Below are 18766 nucleotides of genomic sequence, written 5' to 3'. Positions count from 1 at the left end.
AACTGCTGCCGAGCCATTCGCTCCCTAGTCTGTAGCGGTGCAATGGATTCTTCCGTCCTAAGTGCAGGACTCTGCACTTGTCCTTGTTGAACCTCATCAGATTTCTTTTGGCCCAATCCTCCAATTTGTCTAGGTCCTTCTGTATCCTATCCCTACCCTCCAGCGTATCTACCTCACCTCCCAGTTTAGTGTCATCTGCAAACTTGCTGAGGGTGCAATCCACACTATCCTCCAGATCATTTATGAAGATATTGAACAAAACCGGCCCCAGGACCGACCCTTGGGGCACTCCACTTGATACCGGCTGCGAACTAGACATGGAGCCATTGATCACTACCCGTTGAGCCCAACAAACTAGCCAGCTTTCTATCCACCTTATAGTCCATTCATCCAGCCCATACTTCTTTAACTTGCTGGCAAGAATACTGTGGGAGACAGTGTCAAAAGCTTTGCTAAAGTCAAGGAACAACACGTCCACTGCTTTCTCTTCATCCACAGAACCAGTTATTTCGTCATAGAAGGCAATTAGATTAGTCAGGCATGACTTGCCCTTGGTGAATCCATGCTGACTGTTCCTGATCACTTTCCTCTCCTCTAAGTGCTTCAAAATTGATTCCTTGAGGACCTGCTCCATGATTTTTCCAGGGAGTGAGGTGAGGCTGACTGGCCTGTAGTTCCCAGGATCCACCTCTTTCCCTTTTTTAAAGATGGGCACTACATTAGCCTTTTTCCAGTCGTCTGGGACTTCCCCCGATCGCCATGAGTTTTCAAAGATAATGGCCAATGGCTCTGCAATCCCATCCGCCAACTCCTTTAGCACTCTCGGATGCAACACATCTGGCCCCATGGACTTGTGCACGTCCAGCTTTTCTAAATAGTCCCGAACCACTTCTTTCTCCACAGAGGGCTGGTCACCTCCTCCCCATGCTGTGCTGCCCAGTGCAGTAGTCTGGGAGCTGACCTTGTTCGTGAAGACAGAGGCAAAAAAAGCATTGAGTACATTAGCTTTTTCCACATCCTCGTCACTAGGTTGCCTCCCTCATTCAGTAAGGGACCCACACTTTCCTTGACTTTCTTCTTGTTGCTAACATACCTGAAGAAACCCTTCTTGTTACTCTTAACATCTCTTGCTAGCTGCAACTCCAGGTGTGATTTGGCCTTCCTGATTTCACTCCTGCATGCCCGAGCAATATTTTTATACTCATCCCTGGTCATTTGTCCAATCTTCCCCTTCTTGTAAGCTTCTTTTTTGTATTTAAGATCAGCAAGGATTTCACTGTTAAGCCAAGCCGGTCGCCTGCCATATTTACTATTCTTTCTACACATCGGGATGGTTTGTCCCTGTAACCTCAATAAGGATTCTTTAAAATACAGCCAGCTCTCCTGAACTCCTTTCCCCCTCATGTTATTCTCCCAGGGGATCTTGCCCATCAGTTCCCTGAGGGAATCAAAGTCTGCTTTTCTGAAGTCCAGGGTCCGTATTCTGCTGCTCTCCTTTCTTCCCTGTGTCAGGATCCTGAACTCGACCATCTCATGGTCACTGCCTCCCAGGTTCCCATCCACTTTTGCTTCCCCTACTAATTCTTCCTGGTTTGTGAGCAGCAGGTCAAGAAGAGCTTTGCCCCTACTTGGTTCCTCCAGCACTTGCACCTATGTTCTTTATACTGGTGCACACCATTATTAGAATGCCTCCAAAATCTCATTCGACCAGTGGTCTGCTTTCCCTGCCTCCTGAAGCAGTAGAAGCTATTTTTTTTTTAATGTATTTACTGTCTCTCTACTTACCTGTCTCCTGCTTCTTTCTCTCTCTCTCCCTTTTTGCCTTCACTGCTTTTTCTTTCTTTTCCTTTTCTGCTGTTCAAAATAGCAGCTGGGGAGTGATAGTTGGAAGTAAATTTAACGCTTTGTTCTGAGGGCAGAGAGATCTGTGGTCCTTCATTTCTGGTGCTGAGTTTCAAAGCCTTGGCCTTGTTTTCAAATAAGACTTTTCACCTACTCTCAGGAACTCCATCTTTAAGCTTGGCTGCTTCATAGTTCCTGAGGAATGTTGAGGGAAATCTTTGTCTTGGAAAGCATCTGCGGTGCATTCGGTCAGTTCCATAGAGGACCTTGAAGTTCAGCACAAAGATGTTGAATGCTGTCTTTAGCTAACAAATTTGGGCCTGCTCCTGATCCCATTGCCATCAATAGTAAAACTCTCATTGACTCCATATTGATGATTTTGAGCATTTTGACTGCATTTATTTGACAGCTCTCTTAAAAATACCTTCATGTTTCCCTTTTAATTGTATTTACTGTGGCACAAGCTCTGTTACTATCACTCCATAGTTACAGAGGAACAGCCAGCATACATTATTTAACTATTCCTGAAAAATACATGTTATAGCACAATTTTTTTAAAAAAAAGTATCTATTAAGAGTCTGTATCTTAACAGTCAAAACTACCTCCATAGCTTGCTATCCTTCTAATGTTTTTATCCAGGAGAAAACAGTTTTGCAGCTTTTTATATGTTGTTAGATTGTTTAAATTCTTCTGAACATCTGGTTAGGTGGTTTTGTGATTTATCACTGGAGTTCTTAGGTTTGGTAGATTGTGGTCTAGTTTAAATGTTCACTTCCGGTATGAGGCATAACTGTTAATCATATGAATAGTTGCATGTAAGTCAGTAGAACAACTTCCATGAGGGAGGATTGCTTGCATGAGGAGAGAGGATTGCTTGCATGAGTAGGGGCTGCAGGCTGAGCCTTTATCAAGTCAGCAATCTGTGTTGTTTTTACAATGTGTGCTGAGTGTTTTTAGGTCTTTTCTGAGTTAAATAACCCTAAATTGAAATAGTTTAATGCATGAATGTTGATAATTATTAAGCAGATATTCTAAGCATATTAGGATTTTCCTCCCAGATCGTCTGCCTTTGGGTAGTTCTTAAAAACATTAGTAACCAGAAAAGTTAGCTTGGAAGTTTGAGGATAGAAGTATTGCTCCTACACCAAAAGCACAGCATGACAATTACATAACTTTTTAAGAGAATCATGATTTCTTATTTTGCTATGTTTATCATTTCGGAGGCTGCGTCAGTACTCTTTCCGCAGAAACATATGGATTAGATTTCTTATTAGTATTATGCATGGCTTGCAGTTGTAAATATTACAAAAGAAAAACATATAGAGGCTCCTTGGAATAATATGTCTAAGTTCATGTTGAGTATTTCACCTGTACATGAAAAGTAATATAGGATGGTATTTTGCCATTACATTTATGTAGTGTAACCTGTGTGTTTGATCTTCTAAGAGAGATCAGTACATTATTTTTTCTTAAATTCATCTAAAACTTGTTCAGCAGTGAGGTCCAAATTGAACTAATTACTGTATCATGGGTCAGCTTGTCCATGTGGGATCTTGTCTTCTGAGCTTCTAACAGTCAATTTTAATAATTCATACTCAATTGGCACTTCAGCAGCCATTAGGGATATCAGTCTATTCTGGTTGTGTTTTATTCAGGGATATATATATATATGCTTATATTGTGATTTTTATTTATTTATGTTTTATTTTTATTTTATTTGGTTATCTAAAGTTAGCCATTTGGAAAACTTCACAAACAGATTATTTTTTAAAAAAAGAAAAGGAGTACTTGTGGCACCTTAGAGACTAACCAATTTATTTGAGCATGAGCTTTCGTGAGCTACAGCTCACTTCATCAGATGCATACCGTGGAAACTGCAGCAGACTTTATATATACACAGAGAATATGAAACAATACCTCCTCCCACCCCACTGTCCTGCTGGTAATAGCTTATCTAAAGTGATCATCAGGTGGGCCATTTCCAGCACAAATCCAGGTTTTCTCACCCTCCACCCCCCCACACAAATTCACTCTCCTGCTGGTGCTAGCCCATCCAAAGTGACAACTCTTTACATAATCAAGTCGGGCTATTTCCTGCATAGATCCAGGTTTTCTCACATCCCCCCCACCCCCATACACACACAAACTCACTCTCCTGCTGGTAATAGCTCATCTAAACTGACCACTCTCCAAGTTTAAATCCAAGTTAAACCAGAACAGTTTTTGAAATATTTAAATATTTAAAACATTTGAAATATTTAAAGTTCTCAATAGTGGTGATTAAGATGAATACGCAGTCTTCTTAGCACTTTCATGCTTATTCATAACAAGATATAGTGCCTCCTGGAACTTGATTGTCTTTACCGCTTCAATCACTGATTTTTTTCCCCTTCATTCTGCAGAAGAACAAAAACATTATTATCAAAGGCCATGCTAATGGTCTTTTCATTCACCATCTGCTTTATAAGCAGGAACCTAAATGTGCTTGAAAATATTTAGCAGAAACCACTTAGGACCAAGTTGGTCAAAGGAGGAAAGGGGGCGGTAGCATTGACTGCGCTCATTATTAAAGAGAGACTGACAGTTTGAGCAAGTGCATCTCCCTTTATTAAAGTGCATTATTACTTTTGATAAAAACACTTTGTCTCGTATCCTAACTGCTTAAGGATGCTGTACAGCAGTGGTTCCCAAACTTGTTCTGCTGCTTGTGCCGGGAAAACCCGGGCCGGGCCAGTTTGTTTACCTGCCGCGTCCGCAGGTTCGGCCAATCGCGGCTCCCAGTGGCTGCAGTTTGCTGCTCCAGGCCAATGGGAACTGCTGGAAGCAGCGCGGGCCGAGGGACGTACTGGCCGCCACTTCCAGCAGCTCCCATTGGCCTGAAGCAGCAAACCGCGGACACTGGGAGCCGCGATCGGCGAACCTGCGGACACGGCAGGTAAACAAACCAGCCCAGCCCAGCAGGGGCTTTCCCCGCACAAGCAGCGTAACAAGTTTGGGAACCACTGCATTATAGTAAATATTGCAAATTAGCTCATAGGTAAGCACTCAACAGTGCTTCCTGTGCTCTCATTGTACAAATGTAATTGGCAACAGTTTAACCTGTCCTGGGCATGGAGGAGGGAAGCTGCCTGATTCAAATGAAGAAGAGAATAAAATCTGTAGAGGGGCATAGGCTGGGACCTGAAGTCCTGTGGAAAAAATAGCATGTGGTCATATTGTAATGCCAAGTTTTTAAATTGGAGCCAAATTAAGTAGCACGGGCAACCTTAATTCTAGCATTTCCTAATTTTTGAGTGCTTGACTTTGCAACCCTGATTACGTTTTTTTAACATAGGTTTTGTGTGTGTGTAATTATATGTGTATACTCATTAAACAATAGGGAACAAAGTTCGTCTGTCTTTGTACTTATAAACATATTGTGTTATTTTTCATTAGCCTATAACAGCATGGGCTGTACTTCAGTGTGGTTTCAGAATGATACAGGATATGTGCCAAGAAAGTTAATGTGCCATAGTCTGATAGCCAACAGCTGATACTGTTACTTTTTTTTAAGCTTACTCTTGGTTTTTTAGCTATGCTGTATTTTCCATCCACGACTGAGTAAAATGGTGTAAAATATATGAAATAAAACCTACCCTCACCACCATTTTGCATTTGATTTCACCCCTAATAACGTCAGTTCAGATTTTCAGCTGTTTAACTTCTCAAGCAGGAATATGTAATTATTAATATGGCACAATTTTTGCTAGTCACAGTACCTCAGCATCTTTTATCTTACTGGGGTGAAACCACTGTGCTGAAAGGCGGTCTCAAAACTTTGCCACACTTGAACAATGCAAGATGGTGAGGACATGAACCATTAGACAAATCCATCCTTACATCACCTTTCCACTATGATAGGACTTCTAAGAGTCTGTTGTCCCTGAAAACTTTATTCTAAGTGTGTCTGCAAGACTTGTTGCCACTCACTCCTCTCCTAAAATCTTGTACCTGGGACTTCTGCATCAGAAGTTCAATAGAAATTATGCATTAAGCTTGTGACGTAATAATCCTGAATGCTAAACACTGAAAATGTAAACAGGTCTCATTTACATAAATATTTTTGTTGTGTTCTTTCTGATACATAAATAATTTACCTCACAAACCTTTTTAAATCTTAGTAGTACAAAATGCAAGGCTTTAATGGCTAAGTCAGCTTTCTGTGTAAATTACACTCAGTATACTGATCTCTGTTTAATGCCATTAACTGAACAGTATTTTGCTAATGACTTCTGTTTTAAGATGACTAATCAGGATATTTAAATTGGCAAATTGCTACTATATACATCCATTGTAAGCAAATATGCAAACACTTGCTACCATTGCTTTTTGAGAGGTAGGAGGGAGTTTGGATGGAAGTAGTTGACTTTTTCACTGCCTGTTGCAACTTTAGGCTGAGAATGGGAAAATTCAGTTTCCTGTCATCAGGCCTATGCCCGATCCATGCTTCCTAGGGCTCCAAGAGTCAATATTTGATTTGGATGACTTTCTCCAAGATCATACTTCTCTGATCATACTTCTCAATGAGAGTAGCTGAAGTATGCTGTTAACGAGAGGATTCACAATCTGTAATAGTTCAGTGGAATATGATTTAGCACCTGCTATGGTGGAAGAAAGGTGGGATTTCTCTGTTTCTTCAATAGCTAGGACATAAGCTTGTATTCCTTGTACTGGGGCATGTCGATATCTATTTATGTTTTTGGTCACTGATGCACTGTCTTCCTTTTGCCCTTTTTTTTTTGTCAGAGATAATCAGAAAACCATAGAAACCCTTGGGAACTTTGGGGAAGGAGCAAAATTTTCAATGCCAGAATGTCAGCCTTTGTGGTTAATGATGACACTAACACTGAATGGTCATAATGACCTACTTGGTCATCTGTTTTATAGCCTTTTGATGAGTTGAAGTACTATGCAAGGATGTTTTAGAATTTGAATCCAGGAACTTCTGTCTTGCCAGGAGACTTGGGAGGATTCTAATCTTAGTCTGAAGGAGAGAATAGTCTGTTCAGGACTGGTGGTGTTTCTTGTTTTTGCTAAATCCACAGCCAGTTTGAAAATCAGGTCTAGGATGTCGATCACCATGAATGTAGGTCCAGAGATAACCTGTGGAAAAACTAAAGATGCCCGCTGCATTTTCCAGATCCTGAGTAGAGCTGTCTTTTCCTTTGCTGCTTACAGGGAACTAATACATCTCAAACCATACTCCTAAAAATAAATAAAAAGAGGCTGTCATTATAGCTTAGATTTAACTTAATGTGTTCACAGACAGGAAGGGAAAGGTGCAACATGGTTATTGGTCAAACAATTACTTGCAACCTTAAGGAATTTCCAAAAATTAAACCTTAATTGATCTCATAGTGGGGCAGTTATTCTAGTCATTAACAATTTTAGTCATATAATCCAAGACTAAATGACAGAGGCCAGGTAGACGAAAAGGTCTATTTTAAAATCAATTCAAACAGTGATTGGGATCTTGGCTTTGCAGAAGTGAGCTGTGTTCATTCCTGATTAATTACAAATCTTATTTCTAAAGAATGCGTTAAGCTTCAAACTGTTTAAATGCCTCTAACCATTTTATTCATTTCACATCTTGTGTCCTTTGGATCTGTATTTGAGTTGCTCTCAAGCTGCAAACTTCAGCTACAGATTTAAACCAACCCCATATTTTAAGTGTGAAGTTTAGTTTGGGCCCATGTCTCATTTGTATGAGTGGGTGAACAATTACATTTTTCTCAGAATGATTTGGATAAGAGTTTTGACAGGTAGAAGAAAAGTTTCCTTGCAGGTTTTTAATTCCTACTGTAAACTCTACTCGTGATAGATTTTGGCATGCTGGGGGTGTTTTTCATCGTAGCTGTAATAGAATATTCATCTCTGTCTCTTGGAAATAACTTGTATTAATTCCTTGTGCCAAAATACGGAACTTTCTGTATATTGCAGTTTTATTTCTTGAACACTTAACTCTCCCAGTCTTTCTAGAGTCGCCAGGCATCCAGTTTTTGACCAGAACACCTGGTCGAAAAGGGACCCTGGCGGCTCCAATCACCCCCTCCCAAACCCCTATCCCTGCCTGGAGCCCCCTCCTGCTCCCTGAACCCCTCATTTCTGGGCCCATCCCACAGCCTGCACCCCTAGCTGGAGTCCTCACCCCCTCCCGCACCCCAACCACCTGCCCCAGCCCAGTGAAAGTGAATGAGGGTGGGGAAGAGCAAGCGATGGAGAGAGGGTCTGGAGTGAATGGAGGGTGGAGCCTCAGAAAAGGGGTGGGGTAGGGACAGGTCCTCATGGAATCATTGAATCATAGATTTTAAGGTCATAAGGGACCATTATGATAATTTAGTCTGACCTCCTGCACAACGCAGGCCACAGAATCTCACCCACCAACTCCTGTAACAAACCCCTAACGTATGTCTGAGCTATTGAAGTCCTCAAATCGTGGTTTAAAGACTTCAAGGTGCAGAGAATCCTCCAGCAAGTGACCCGTGCCCCACGCTGCAGAGGAAGGCGAAAACCCCCCTGGCCTCTGCCAATCTGCCCTGGAGGAAAATTCCTTCCCGACCCCAGATATGGCGATCAGCTATACCCTGAGCATGTGGGAAGACTCATAGAAGGAACGGGGCAAGGGTGTTCGGTTTTGTGCAGTTAGAAAGTTGGCAACCCTAGTTCTTACATGAGTAAGGGTAAGAGGAGGCCATATAAGGTTCCCAACAACAAAACAATGGAAGCACCTGGTTGGGCTTCTGAGGGAAAGGCAGCAGTATAGTAACCTGCAACCTCCTGCATATGGTGAGCCTGCCACACCAATTCTGCATAGCCCTACAACACCTGTTTCGGCTGAAACTATATCCCTGGGTTTCAGCTTCAGCCTATGTTGAGCAGGTATCTGTATCTCTTGCCTGAAGTTCTTGAACTGGCTATCGCTCAGTCTGAAGTTGTTTTCAGCTCAGGGAGCCTAGCATTTGTTAAAACAAAACACGACAAAAATCTTACCAGTTGTAAAATGCTGGATCAGTTTCTCTTCTGAAAGCAGACAGCAGAGGGAACATCTCAGAGGTCTCTCCTGCCTAAAAATGCAGGTTAATGAAAACATTCAGAATAACCCATAGTAGTATTGTGCAATTATCATAACTTCATACCATAATATTTGCTTTTTTAATTTGCTTTCATTCATAGGTCTTTTAAACGAAACAGATTCCTGAGTCTTTCTCTGCTGTCTTTAAACTGTCAATGGCTCAGCCTGGAGCTGCTTTCAGCTCACAGAATCTGTCAGCTTTTTAAAACTTTGTGAATGCAACGGGAATGATTCGGGGAGGAGGGGGGAAGGTTCTTTTTCTTTTTAAACAAAGGTCAGTTTTTTTTCTGAGCTGAAAGAACCACTGTCCAAGCCACAGCCATTTCAGAGACTCAGACTGCAAGACACGAACTGAAACTGAAAAGGTCAATTTTAACAGAATGGATATTTTTAGGATTTTGGGGCTTCTGATGCTTTTAAGACACTTCTGATATTAAAGGCTAAATTTTGCTACTCTTACTCATGTCTGTAAACACATATATTCACACGAGGTCCCAATGTTGCTCTAAATGAATACAATTTGTGTGTCTTAAAAAAAACCCCAACCACACGACCATAAGTATGCACTCCAAACCAGCATTTCTCAAATGCGGCCACCAGGGGCTTTTCATGCAGTCACGAAAAGCTCTTGGGTGGTGATGGGGGAGGGGGGGCAATTATCGGCCATTCCCTCCCCCCCACCCCCCCGTTGCTCCTGCATGCACTTCCCTGCACCACCTGTGGAGGGCAATGCATAGAGCACAATTCTGATTCCTGGTCCCACGAGCTCCAACCCCAGACTTCAGGTGCGCAGCCCCCAGTTCTGACCACACATTAAGTGTGCTGACCCCTGGCTCCGGCCATGCAGGCTCAACCCAATTGCCCTGGGCCCCCACTACCTTCCCTTGCCCCACATTCACTGCCCCTGGCCCCGCTGCCACTTCCTGTGCCCCCCAGGCTTAATTTGTCCTGGGGCTTGCTGAGAAAAGAGATATTAACAAACATACAAGTATCACTTTTCACAGCAGACTTAGTAGCTAGCTCAGAGGCTGTGATAAGTGGTACTAACAAACATGCAAGTATCACTTATCACAGCCTCCCAGCTAGCTAGTAAGTCTGCTGTGAAAAGTGATATCAACGAACATACAAATATCACTTTTCACGGCATTATTTTTACTACTGAGTCTGAAAAAAAAAACTACATAAATAAATTATAATGATTTGAATGTGTATATGAGCATATTTATTTGCTTTTCCTAAAGTAAGTGTTTTAGGGAAAAGTGTCAGCATGACCACCAGCAAGAGCTGGTGGCCACACTCTGAGGCCACCAAAAAATTTGTTGTGAGAACCCCTGTTCCAAACAGTGATAATACTTAACATTTACAGAGCTTTACCTCTTCAAAGTGCTCAACAAACCTTAACTAAGTGTTTGAGCAAGCATGAGGCCAGTCCTTACCAAACCGCTAATATGCCAAACCTAATTTAATTAGTATGGCCATATTTTTCAGAACTAGGTGCCTGAAGATAGGGAGACGGTGAAGATTTTCAGTTAGATGCCTAACTCCCATTGATTTTCCATGCAGTTTAGGCACCCAACTTCCATTTGTGTCTTTGAAAACTCCCCCTGGTTCCTAAATTCATATTTAGGTACCGGTATCTATGTAAGAGTGACCTCATTTTCAGTGGAGCGAACAAACATAATCCCATTAATTTCAGTGGAGTTTATGGATATTCAGCACAAAAATCAGACCACTTTTGTTTGTTTCAGTTAATAATAATAATGATAATAAAATTTAGCTCTTTTTTAGCACTTTTCATCCAGAGATCTCCACATGTTTTGCAAAGGAGGGTAAATGTCATTATCCCATTTTTACAGATAGGGGAACTTTTAAGTATATATATACTTAAAGTATATATATATGAGCAAGACAAAATGTAACTCTTGGCCTGCAGTTATGAGAGCTGTACATTACTGTTATGTCTTGCTCTTCATATTCACTTGTTTTTTAGGCACGAATGATATGTGAAATAGCCTCTGTGCTTGACAGAGGTTCAGTGTGAGGCCAGTCTGCTTGGGTAGTAGAATGGCAAGCTTGTTTGGAGGCAAAGGTTTATCACTAGAGAACAACATGCTGTCTTCATTGTTCAATGGACGGAGCAGGTTATCTGCAATTTCTTTCAGCACCTGCTTGCCTTGAGAGCTTGTTAGAATTTGGAACTCAAACTCATGTGCCTGGCCTCTCTTTAACCTGGTGTTAATATAAAAATTAATATATCTTAGAAGAAAATAAGTTGAACTAATGAGTCATTGTCAATGCAGCTGTAGCTCTATCTTAATGTTATGTGGATTAGTTCCATTGGCCCTAACAAAAGTGTTTCCTTTTTCATAAACCTGTGAAATGCTAGCACATCCATCTCTTAAAAACAGATTTTGGCAAACGTGAATAGAACCAAGAAAACAAAATTCTATCAAAACATAGTTCAACTCAGTGCTTCCTTCCAGAATACAGTTCCCTAGGTTTATTCAGAATGTACCAGAAAACAGATGTGAATGGTCTTCCAATGGATTGTCATCAGTCAGGATTTCTTTTTGGCACGCAAGAAAAAAGCCTAAATTTAGCAGAGTCTTCACATCCTTGTGTTTCTTTCTCTGTCTGTCATTCTTTGCATCGTCTTTTTCAGTTGAGAGGCTCTAAGTCATTGCCAACATATGCTTAAAAAACCTGAGAAACCTGTGATTAATGGAATCCAGAAAAAACCTGCTAAGATGTATGTTTGTCGTTGTGTCTGGAAGGAGAGCTTGCTGCAAACCAAAGAAACAGTGTAACTACAACACTGCACAGTATTTTAGATTAGCAGATTAGATACATCTCTTCTTGGTAGGTAGCACCTTGATTTCGCATAGAGATTTGTCTATCAAGTCAACGAAAGCATGTTCAGGAGGTTTTGTTAGTAAGTATAAAGATATCAATCAAGGATAGAGCTAGTTCATTTTAATGGTGAATTTCTAAAAAAGTTGCAATCCTTGTGATGGGGAAAAGGAATCGTCTCAGATTTGTAGTAAACATGCAAACAAGTTAAAGGGTCAGATTACTTTAATAAAAATGTCCTTTATTTTTCAATGAAACAATTAATTAGGTTTTACAAAAATAAAATTTTGCCTTCATGCGTTTTGTTAAGGGAAGCTAAAGGTCATTACACAAAAGTGTTTATAACTGCTTCTGCTTTTGCACAGCAATTAATTTGCATATTTGTGTGTATTAAATTGGCTAATCAGATATTTATTTATTAAACTGGATTGTTCTAAGTACAAATGATCAGATATATGTCTATGTGGCCAGTTTTGCCTATGAAGTTACCTGATAATTAGAACAGCTACATGCATATTTTTGAATAATAGTCTAAAAGACTTTGTCCCAAAGAGTTCAACTTATTTCACAGTCAAAATGAACTATTTAGACATTTTTTTTGGCACAGATTCTTCCTCCTGTCTTAGTGTTTAACTATAGCAAATGATCCTGATTAGTAGGTGCTAATCTTGAATTAGTGGCTCCCAATTTTTTCCATACTATGACCCCATCTCACAACAGAAGAAAACTTAAGACTCTGTCCCATTAAGAAAGAGGGTGTAATTGTTACCCTTGGACCTGTTAACAATGCCCCAGAGGGTGGCAGTCCCCATCACTTAGGTAAACTGGTATTCTAGGTGTTTCCTTCAACTAACGTCTACAAAATAATGTAAAAACAGTGTCTTTTCAAGATGGATGAAATCTCCTTTTATAGCTTTTGGAGCTGGCAGTTCCAGAACTCAAGTGGTTACTTCATTTTCTCTTGGAATTCCTAACTCCTAGTATACAATTGAGCCAATGTAAAGCTTCAGTTCAGGGGCAATAACACGTGTTCGTCAAGGCTTCAACCTCCTCCTCCAAAAAGAAAGTTAACCCCTGTAAAAACTTGTGAACCCCTTTCTCACACAAGTGAGCAGTTACCTGCACAGGTCATACTACTGAAAATTAATGGAACTACTTTTGCAAGTAACTGCTCACCATCTTGCCCTAAAGAAGAAGAAAACCAGCTAATCTGTATATATCCATTCCAAGGAAATCAACGAAGCCCATAAAAAACATGCATGAAAGAAAAATAATGTATATAATGAAGATAAACTAAGGGCATTTTACACGTTGTGTTTACATGGAGTTATATGTATGTTTCATGACTTGTCTTTTTCTTGTTTGCTTTGTAGTTACTGGCTGACAAACAAGGTCCACATCAAACGACCCAGCACCGGTCTCCTCATGTACACGCTCACTACCAGATTTTGTGATGAAATTCACCTATATGGGTTCTGGCCGTTCCCAAAGGATTTATATGGAAAACCAGTCAAATATCATTACTACGATGATCTAAAATATCGATACTTTTCTAATGCCAGCCCTCATAGGATGCCATTAGAGTTTAAAACTTTACATATGTTACATAACCAAGGAGCACTGAAATTAACAACAGGGAAATGTGTACAGCAATAAAGCACATGTAAAGTACAATATAAAGTACAGAATAGTAACTTCATCATAAAGATGTTGTGAAGGCAATGGGATCCAACAGAGGATATATTTCAATACCCACTAAGCCATTGGGAAAAGGAAGCGTACCTGAAGTCCATGACCAGCTGATATTATACCTGTAAAGTGCTATAAAACTAAGATAACTTGACTGCAAGGGTTCAAGTAAGTGCCACTTTCACTAAGAACAAAGCTTGAATGTAAAATCAGTAGTGTTTACAAGAGCCAATGATGCATTCATCGTCAAAGAGGAAGCAAATATCCATTTAATGCTGACTTGCCACCACAAAGTTGAGCAGCTTATAGAAGAAATACCCAGAAGATGGACTCTATCCTTGGGGAAATAAAACAGCCTTTGGCATCAGAAATCATGGTGGAATTAGTGGAGAAAGTGATGTCCATAAGATTAAATAGATCAAGTAAATGCCTTCAGTCAGGGGACTGTCTGACCTTGTATTATAACCTCATTGTTTTTGTTGGTGTTTTTTCTGATTGCTGGTTTTTTTTTTTTTTTTTTTCTTATTTGGGTATTGGAATCCTTAAAGGATTTTATGAGGATGATAGGAACAGTTAAAAATAAAATCTTCAAAGAGTTGTATTTGAAGAAATAAGTTCTTATTGGGGGGAAATCAAATACTTAAAAAATATTTATGTTGTATCCTGCTGTTGCACAACTCTAAACCTCCAGATTGCTTTTTTAACTGAAATGGTCAGTGCCAGCTAAACAGAACCACTATGAGATCGGTAATTTTGAGCCATTCTTAAGGAAAACGTTCTGTTACTTGCCAACTGGGAGGACGTACTTAATAAAAAGGTGCCCTTACATTTGGTACCAAAGATTACACTGATTTTTTTTGTATACATGGAGAAAACGTACATTTAGTACTGTGTTGCTGTGCTGCTGAAGGAAAAATGTTTCTGGGTATTGTTGTTCACTGGAATATATGTTCCCTATTCTGTTTGAATGAAGAGCCTCAAACAAATTCCCTAAGCTGACTTTGCCTCAAGTGATTTGTTCTTCATAAATATCCAAATTGTTTTTATTCCATGCACTTAAACATGTGAGTGTGATTTTTATTTTCATTGGAGCAAAATTGATATTTTCAATTTTTTAATTATTGTAATAAAAACATTATGGCATAGTCAATGGGAGGTTTTAATTCTTTGGAATCTGTTTGTTTTCTTTTAACCAAGATGACAAAGAATTAATGTAGCAAAATTTTGCTACATGTAATATCCCTGCCATATTGGAATGGGTAAAAAACTGAATGGAAAATAAAGCATAAACTGAACAAAGTCCTTTTTAAATCTAAATTTCTCATGGTGATGGACAATATACCTGTCTTGTATTAGTCCAACTTGCTGATAAGTAACTGAAAATAGCACATTGCTGTATTATTCCCATATCAGTTCTTTTCTTCCAAACCTCATTCATTCATTTTATTACTCAGAACAACTGTTCTTGTCCTGTACTTGTCCTTGTCCAAGAAAGAGATTTAGAAGCGGTAGAAGGAGTATCTTCAGGATCTAGTACAGAAGAGTCTGAAGTACCATTTCTTAGTCTGTTCATATGACAGACTTGGGTAATTAGAGTGATTGAATGCACTGGAGTTAAACAAAATCAGAATACTTCCTTTTTTAGAATGTGTATGTCAGGAAACTTAACACCAGATACATGAGCAAAGATGAACCTATTTAAAAGGGGGAAGAGCTAGTTTAAAGAACTTTACTCACACCTTGGTAGAGGAATGACTGTAGCCAAGTGAAGACCCCTCGATCCCAATTTCTGGTCTTGGACATGATGGTTCTAGTGCAATGAGCTCCGTATCATATTTTCACTCTGATTGCCCCCTAATGATAGTGGAGTCTGAAGCCTGATTATGTCTCCAGTCACGTCAGGCTCCAGAACTAGCACTTAAGAAAGTTCTAGGAGAGTATCTTTGCCCTTTTGACTAATTCCTCCTTCCTCCCCCTGCATCTATACAACACATGGTGGGTTTTAGCTGTAAAGGACAAATCTTGTTCCTGATTCGTGGGTCCAGAATTCATTATGCATGGCAGGGGAAAGTCTATGATCATGCAAGTCCACTAACCAGACTCCCTTCAGAGGAGGCCACAGAACTTATTACTGCAGCCAACAGATTGAGGTTTGAAAGCACAGCTGTCCATCTCATAAACATAGTCAACATTTCCCCCTCGCCCTCCACCAAGCTCTCCTGCACAACACTTGTTTGCTTTGGCTTTGTGCTGGGGTCCAAGATTTGGCCTTACATGATCAAGGATTAATACCTTTTTTGGTTTTATTCCAGAAATCGTAGGGGAATCACTTAGAGCTACTTGGCAGCACTGAATGTAACATATTTAAATTGGGTTTGAAAAACTGCAAAATTGTGTAGGGTAAATATTAAAGGGTTGCATTTTAAAACAGATATGGGTGATACCGTATTAACAGTAAATATGCATGGAGGTCGTCTTGTTCCACCCATTATTTTTTATAGAATGATTGACTGTCCACTGAGAGATTTACTGATACCCAGCTCAGAGCAGCTCAGAGTAGTGCCTTGTTAGCTTATTCACCTACCTTTATTACTACATACTTCATGGTCTGTGAATTTGGTCTCTGTGTTGAGATGGCAGTCTACAGTCAAAAAAGGGCTTCCTTCCAAAAAAGGGATTAAAACTGTGTTTTTCTGCCCCATCTCAGGGAACTTTTTAATACTCCAATATGAGTTCAATCAAGATAGAAAAAGCTCAAAGTAGATGGACGTGCTTTATTTCCCATTGCACAAAAAAAGAAAAATAAATGGCTTTTTTAATAGACTTAGGGAAACCAGTGAGACCTAGAAATAGAAAGGTAGATGAGATTTTTCTGTTCAGATTTAAAATTCCATAGATGAAGATTGGGGGAAGTAGGCAGAATATGAATGAGTATTTAAAAGATATGCATGAGTCTATTTTGAAGTGTTCATATTTATTTCTGTTGATGAAACTGACCCCAGTGCAAAAATCACAAATAAACCCAGTAGCTCAATGTAATGTAGGGAGATTCTTTGGTAAACGGAAGAGGGTGATTTCCAGTCCTGTGGCCATTACTGCAACCATCTTCTCCATGGTCCTGTATCTCCCTTTATGGAGGTCAATATCCGGTAAATCTTCTCCACATCAGCAGATCCACGGATGCCAGCCCATCCGTGGCCTGCCATGCCCTGCTCCTAAACACTGCTGCATGGGGATTTCAGAGCTGGTCTCCATAATGTACATGGCTGCCCCTGGACCTCCATTCAAGTTCCCCAAATTCTCCACTCCCTTAACAGTGAAATCACACTGTTTCCACTATTTGACCCTCTTTTTCCTGTGGAGGTCAGTGAAGGATTGGCCTCATAGAACCTATATGGAGGTTAAAATAGGGCATAGGACCTGTGCAGGGGAGTGGATTTCACTGTGTGGTTCTTCAACTCACAGTACAACAATCTAGTTCAAATCTGCAAGGCAGCTTTGAATGAGTTCTGTTGTTTTCATTTCCCCATACTGCTTACAGAACTGCTAGTATAAACATCCATTGTAATAATTAGTGCCCAACACTTATCGCTGACTTATGGTAACTAGATAAAATAAAATGAACAAGTAGCCCGCTTGTTATAATGATGCCTGATTTGGTGGGGATATGAAATAGGGCATCAGATTAAGCTGATTATGAATGAGGAATGGTCTCAAATGACTGACTTCTTCCTACACAAGATGTAGCAATCACCAGTAATGATTCTTGCAAATATGTTTAAAAAAGAATAATAATTGAAAGCAAAATTCTGGAAACAGTCTGTTATGTTGCCTGAATCTTGAGGCAGATCTACAGTGAGGCAAAGTTAGCAGAGGAATTTGTTTTCATTCAGACACATTTGTTGTAAATGATTTATAAACTAGTATTTTCACATTTCTTTGGCAGGGACCCTCTCTCCTTTGGTTTAATGGAGAATAATAGATAATATATTTTCTTGTTAAGTTTGCAGCTTTGGGACAGTTCTCCCTCTCCCACCCCCCACGTCTAACATCTACTGAATGTTTCAAACCTTGAAGGGGTTTGGGCAACTTGACTTGTTTTGCAAACCGAACCACAATTAATAAATCCCACCCTGAAATAAACGTCTCATTAAAAATAAAATCAACACACTCGTGAGGATGACGATTTGTTTGAATTGACTGCAATTTGCAGATAAATACCTGTGGGCTCAGTACAATTTTTTTCTTTTAGGGTCTGATCCTGTGAAGTGCTAAGTACTCGTTACTCTCATTGAGTTCACTGAGAGTTGAAGTGTTCAAAACAAATAGGCGCCTAGCCTCTTGCAGGATTTATGCTTTATATTGCACATTAAGTTTTATTGTTTTTAAGATATGTTGCTTTGTGTAGGGAAAAGCACAATTGTTCTAAATGTGTATATAATAAAGGAAGAGAGTTTATGGAGTAGAGCATTTCTGCACAGTACTATTGCTACTGAGCATTCACAATACCATTTGTGTAGTTTAAAGTGTTAAGATGTATTCTGTCAGGCTTGTCCTCTAATGTTATTTTGTGTACAGCATTTGGGTATTACTGTTTTATTATTTGTATAACTGTAAAATAAATTAAACTTTTTTTTCATTTTTTCTGTTACTTTCTTATACTGTGTTCCTATGTACTACAATCAGCCTTGAGTTTTATTTTCACAGGTTTTCAAATTAGTCTTAATATGTTTCAATACCTTTAAAATATATCATATGTCAGGATTTAAGGGTTAGAGAAACTAATCAAACATGGCCAGATTTAATATTTACAGACACTTTAGAATGTAACAGGGATGAAATCCATAGGGTTATGTAGGAATTAACGGAGTTCTATAAAAGTTACTGTAAAAACCCACAGAGTTAATAGCAAATGTTATCATTTGCCATTGATTTGTAAGTTATACTATAGAATCAAATAGAGAATGTATATCCCTGCTATGGAATTGTATAGATTTTTTTAAAAAAACATATTATAAAAAATACTGTTCTGTAATAAATTTGATCATCTGTTTCCATAATGGTAGATTCAACTTGCACACACTGCTGAAACCTGGGCATATTTGAAAAAGTCATGAAAGTCAATATTTTGCAGAGCTCCACTGTTTTCCACTGCATAGAAGTCAGACATCCTGTTTTCCTGAATCCAGCCCATAGTCCTATAATATTACTGGGATTGTTTAAATAATGGTCAGTTTTTATAGGGGCAGTGTTATTGCTTTAATTACCTTCCA

General features: G+C 39.5%; 1 protein-coding gene across 1 annotated transcript in view; it reads left to right on the top strand.

Moving 5' to 3' along the window:
• The window catches only part of ST8SIA4 (ST8 alpha-N-acetyl-neuraminide alpha-2,8-sialyltransferase 4), an 86709-nt gene extending 68577 nt beyond the window's left edge, over positions 1–18132 (top strand). The window contains exon 5 of the mRNA XM_048851410.2: positions 13178–18132. Coding sequence (XP_048707367.1) covers positions 13178–13460 — 283 coding nt within the window. The 3' untranslated portion in view covers positions 13461–18132. The remainder of the gene's footprint in view (positions 1–13177) is intronic.
• The last annotated feature ends 634 nt before the right edge of the window (positions 18133–18766 follow it).

This window comes from Caretta caretta, chromosome 5, assembly GCF_965140235.1.
Source record: "Caretta caretta isolate rCarCar2 chromosome 5, rCarCar1.hap1, whole genome shotgun sequence".
In the NCBI taxonomy this organism is placed as follows: Eukaryota; Metazoa; Chordata; order Testudines; family Cheloniidae; genus Caretta; species Caretta caretta.
This window is presented reverse-complemented; position numbering and strand designations above follow the sequence as displayed.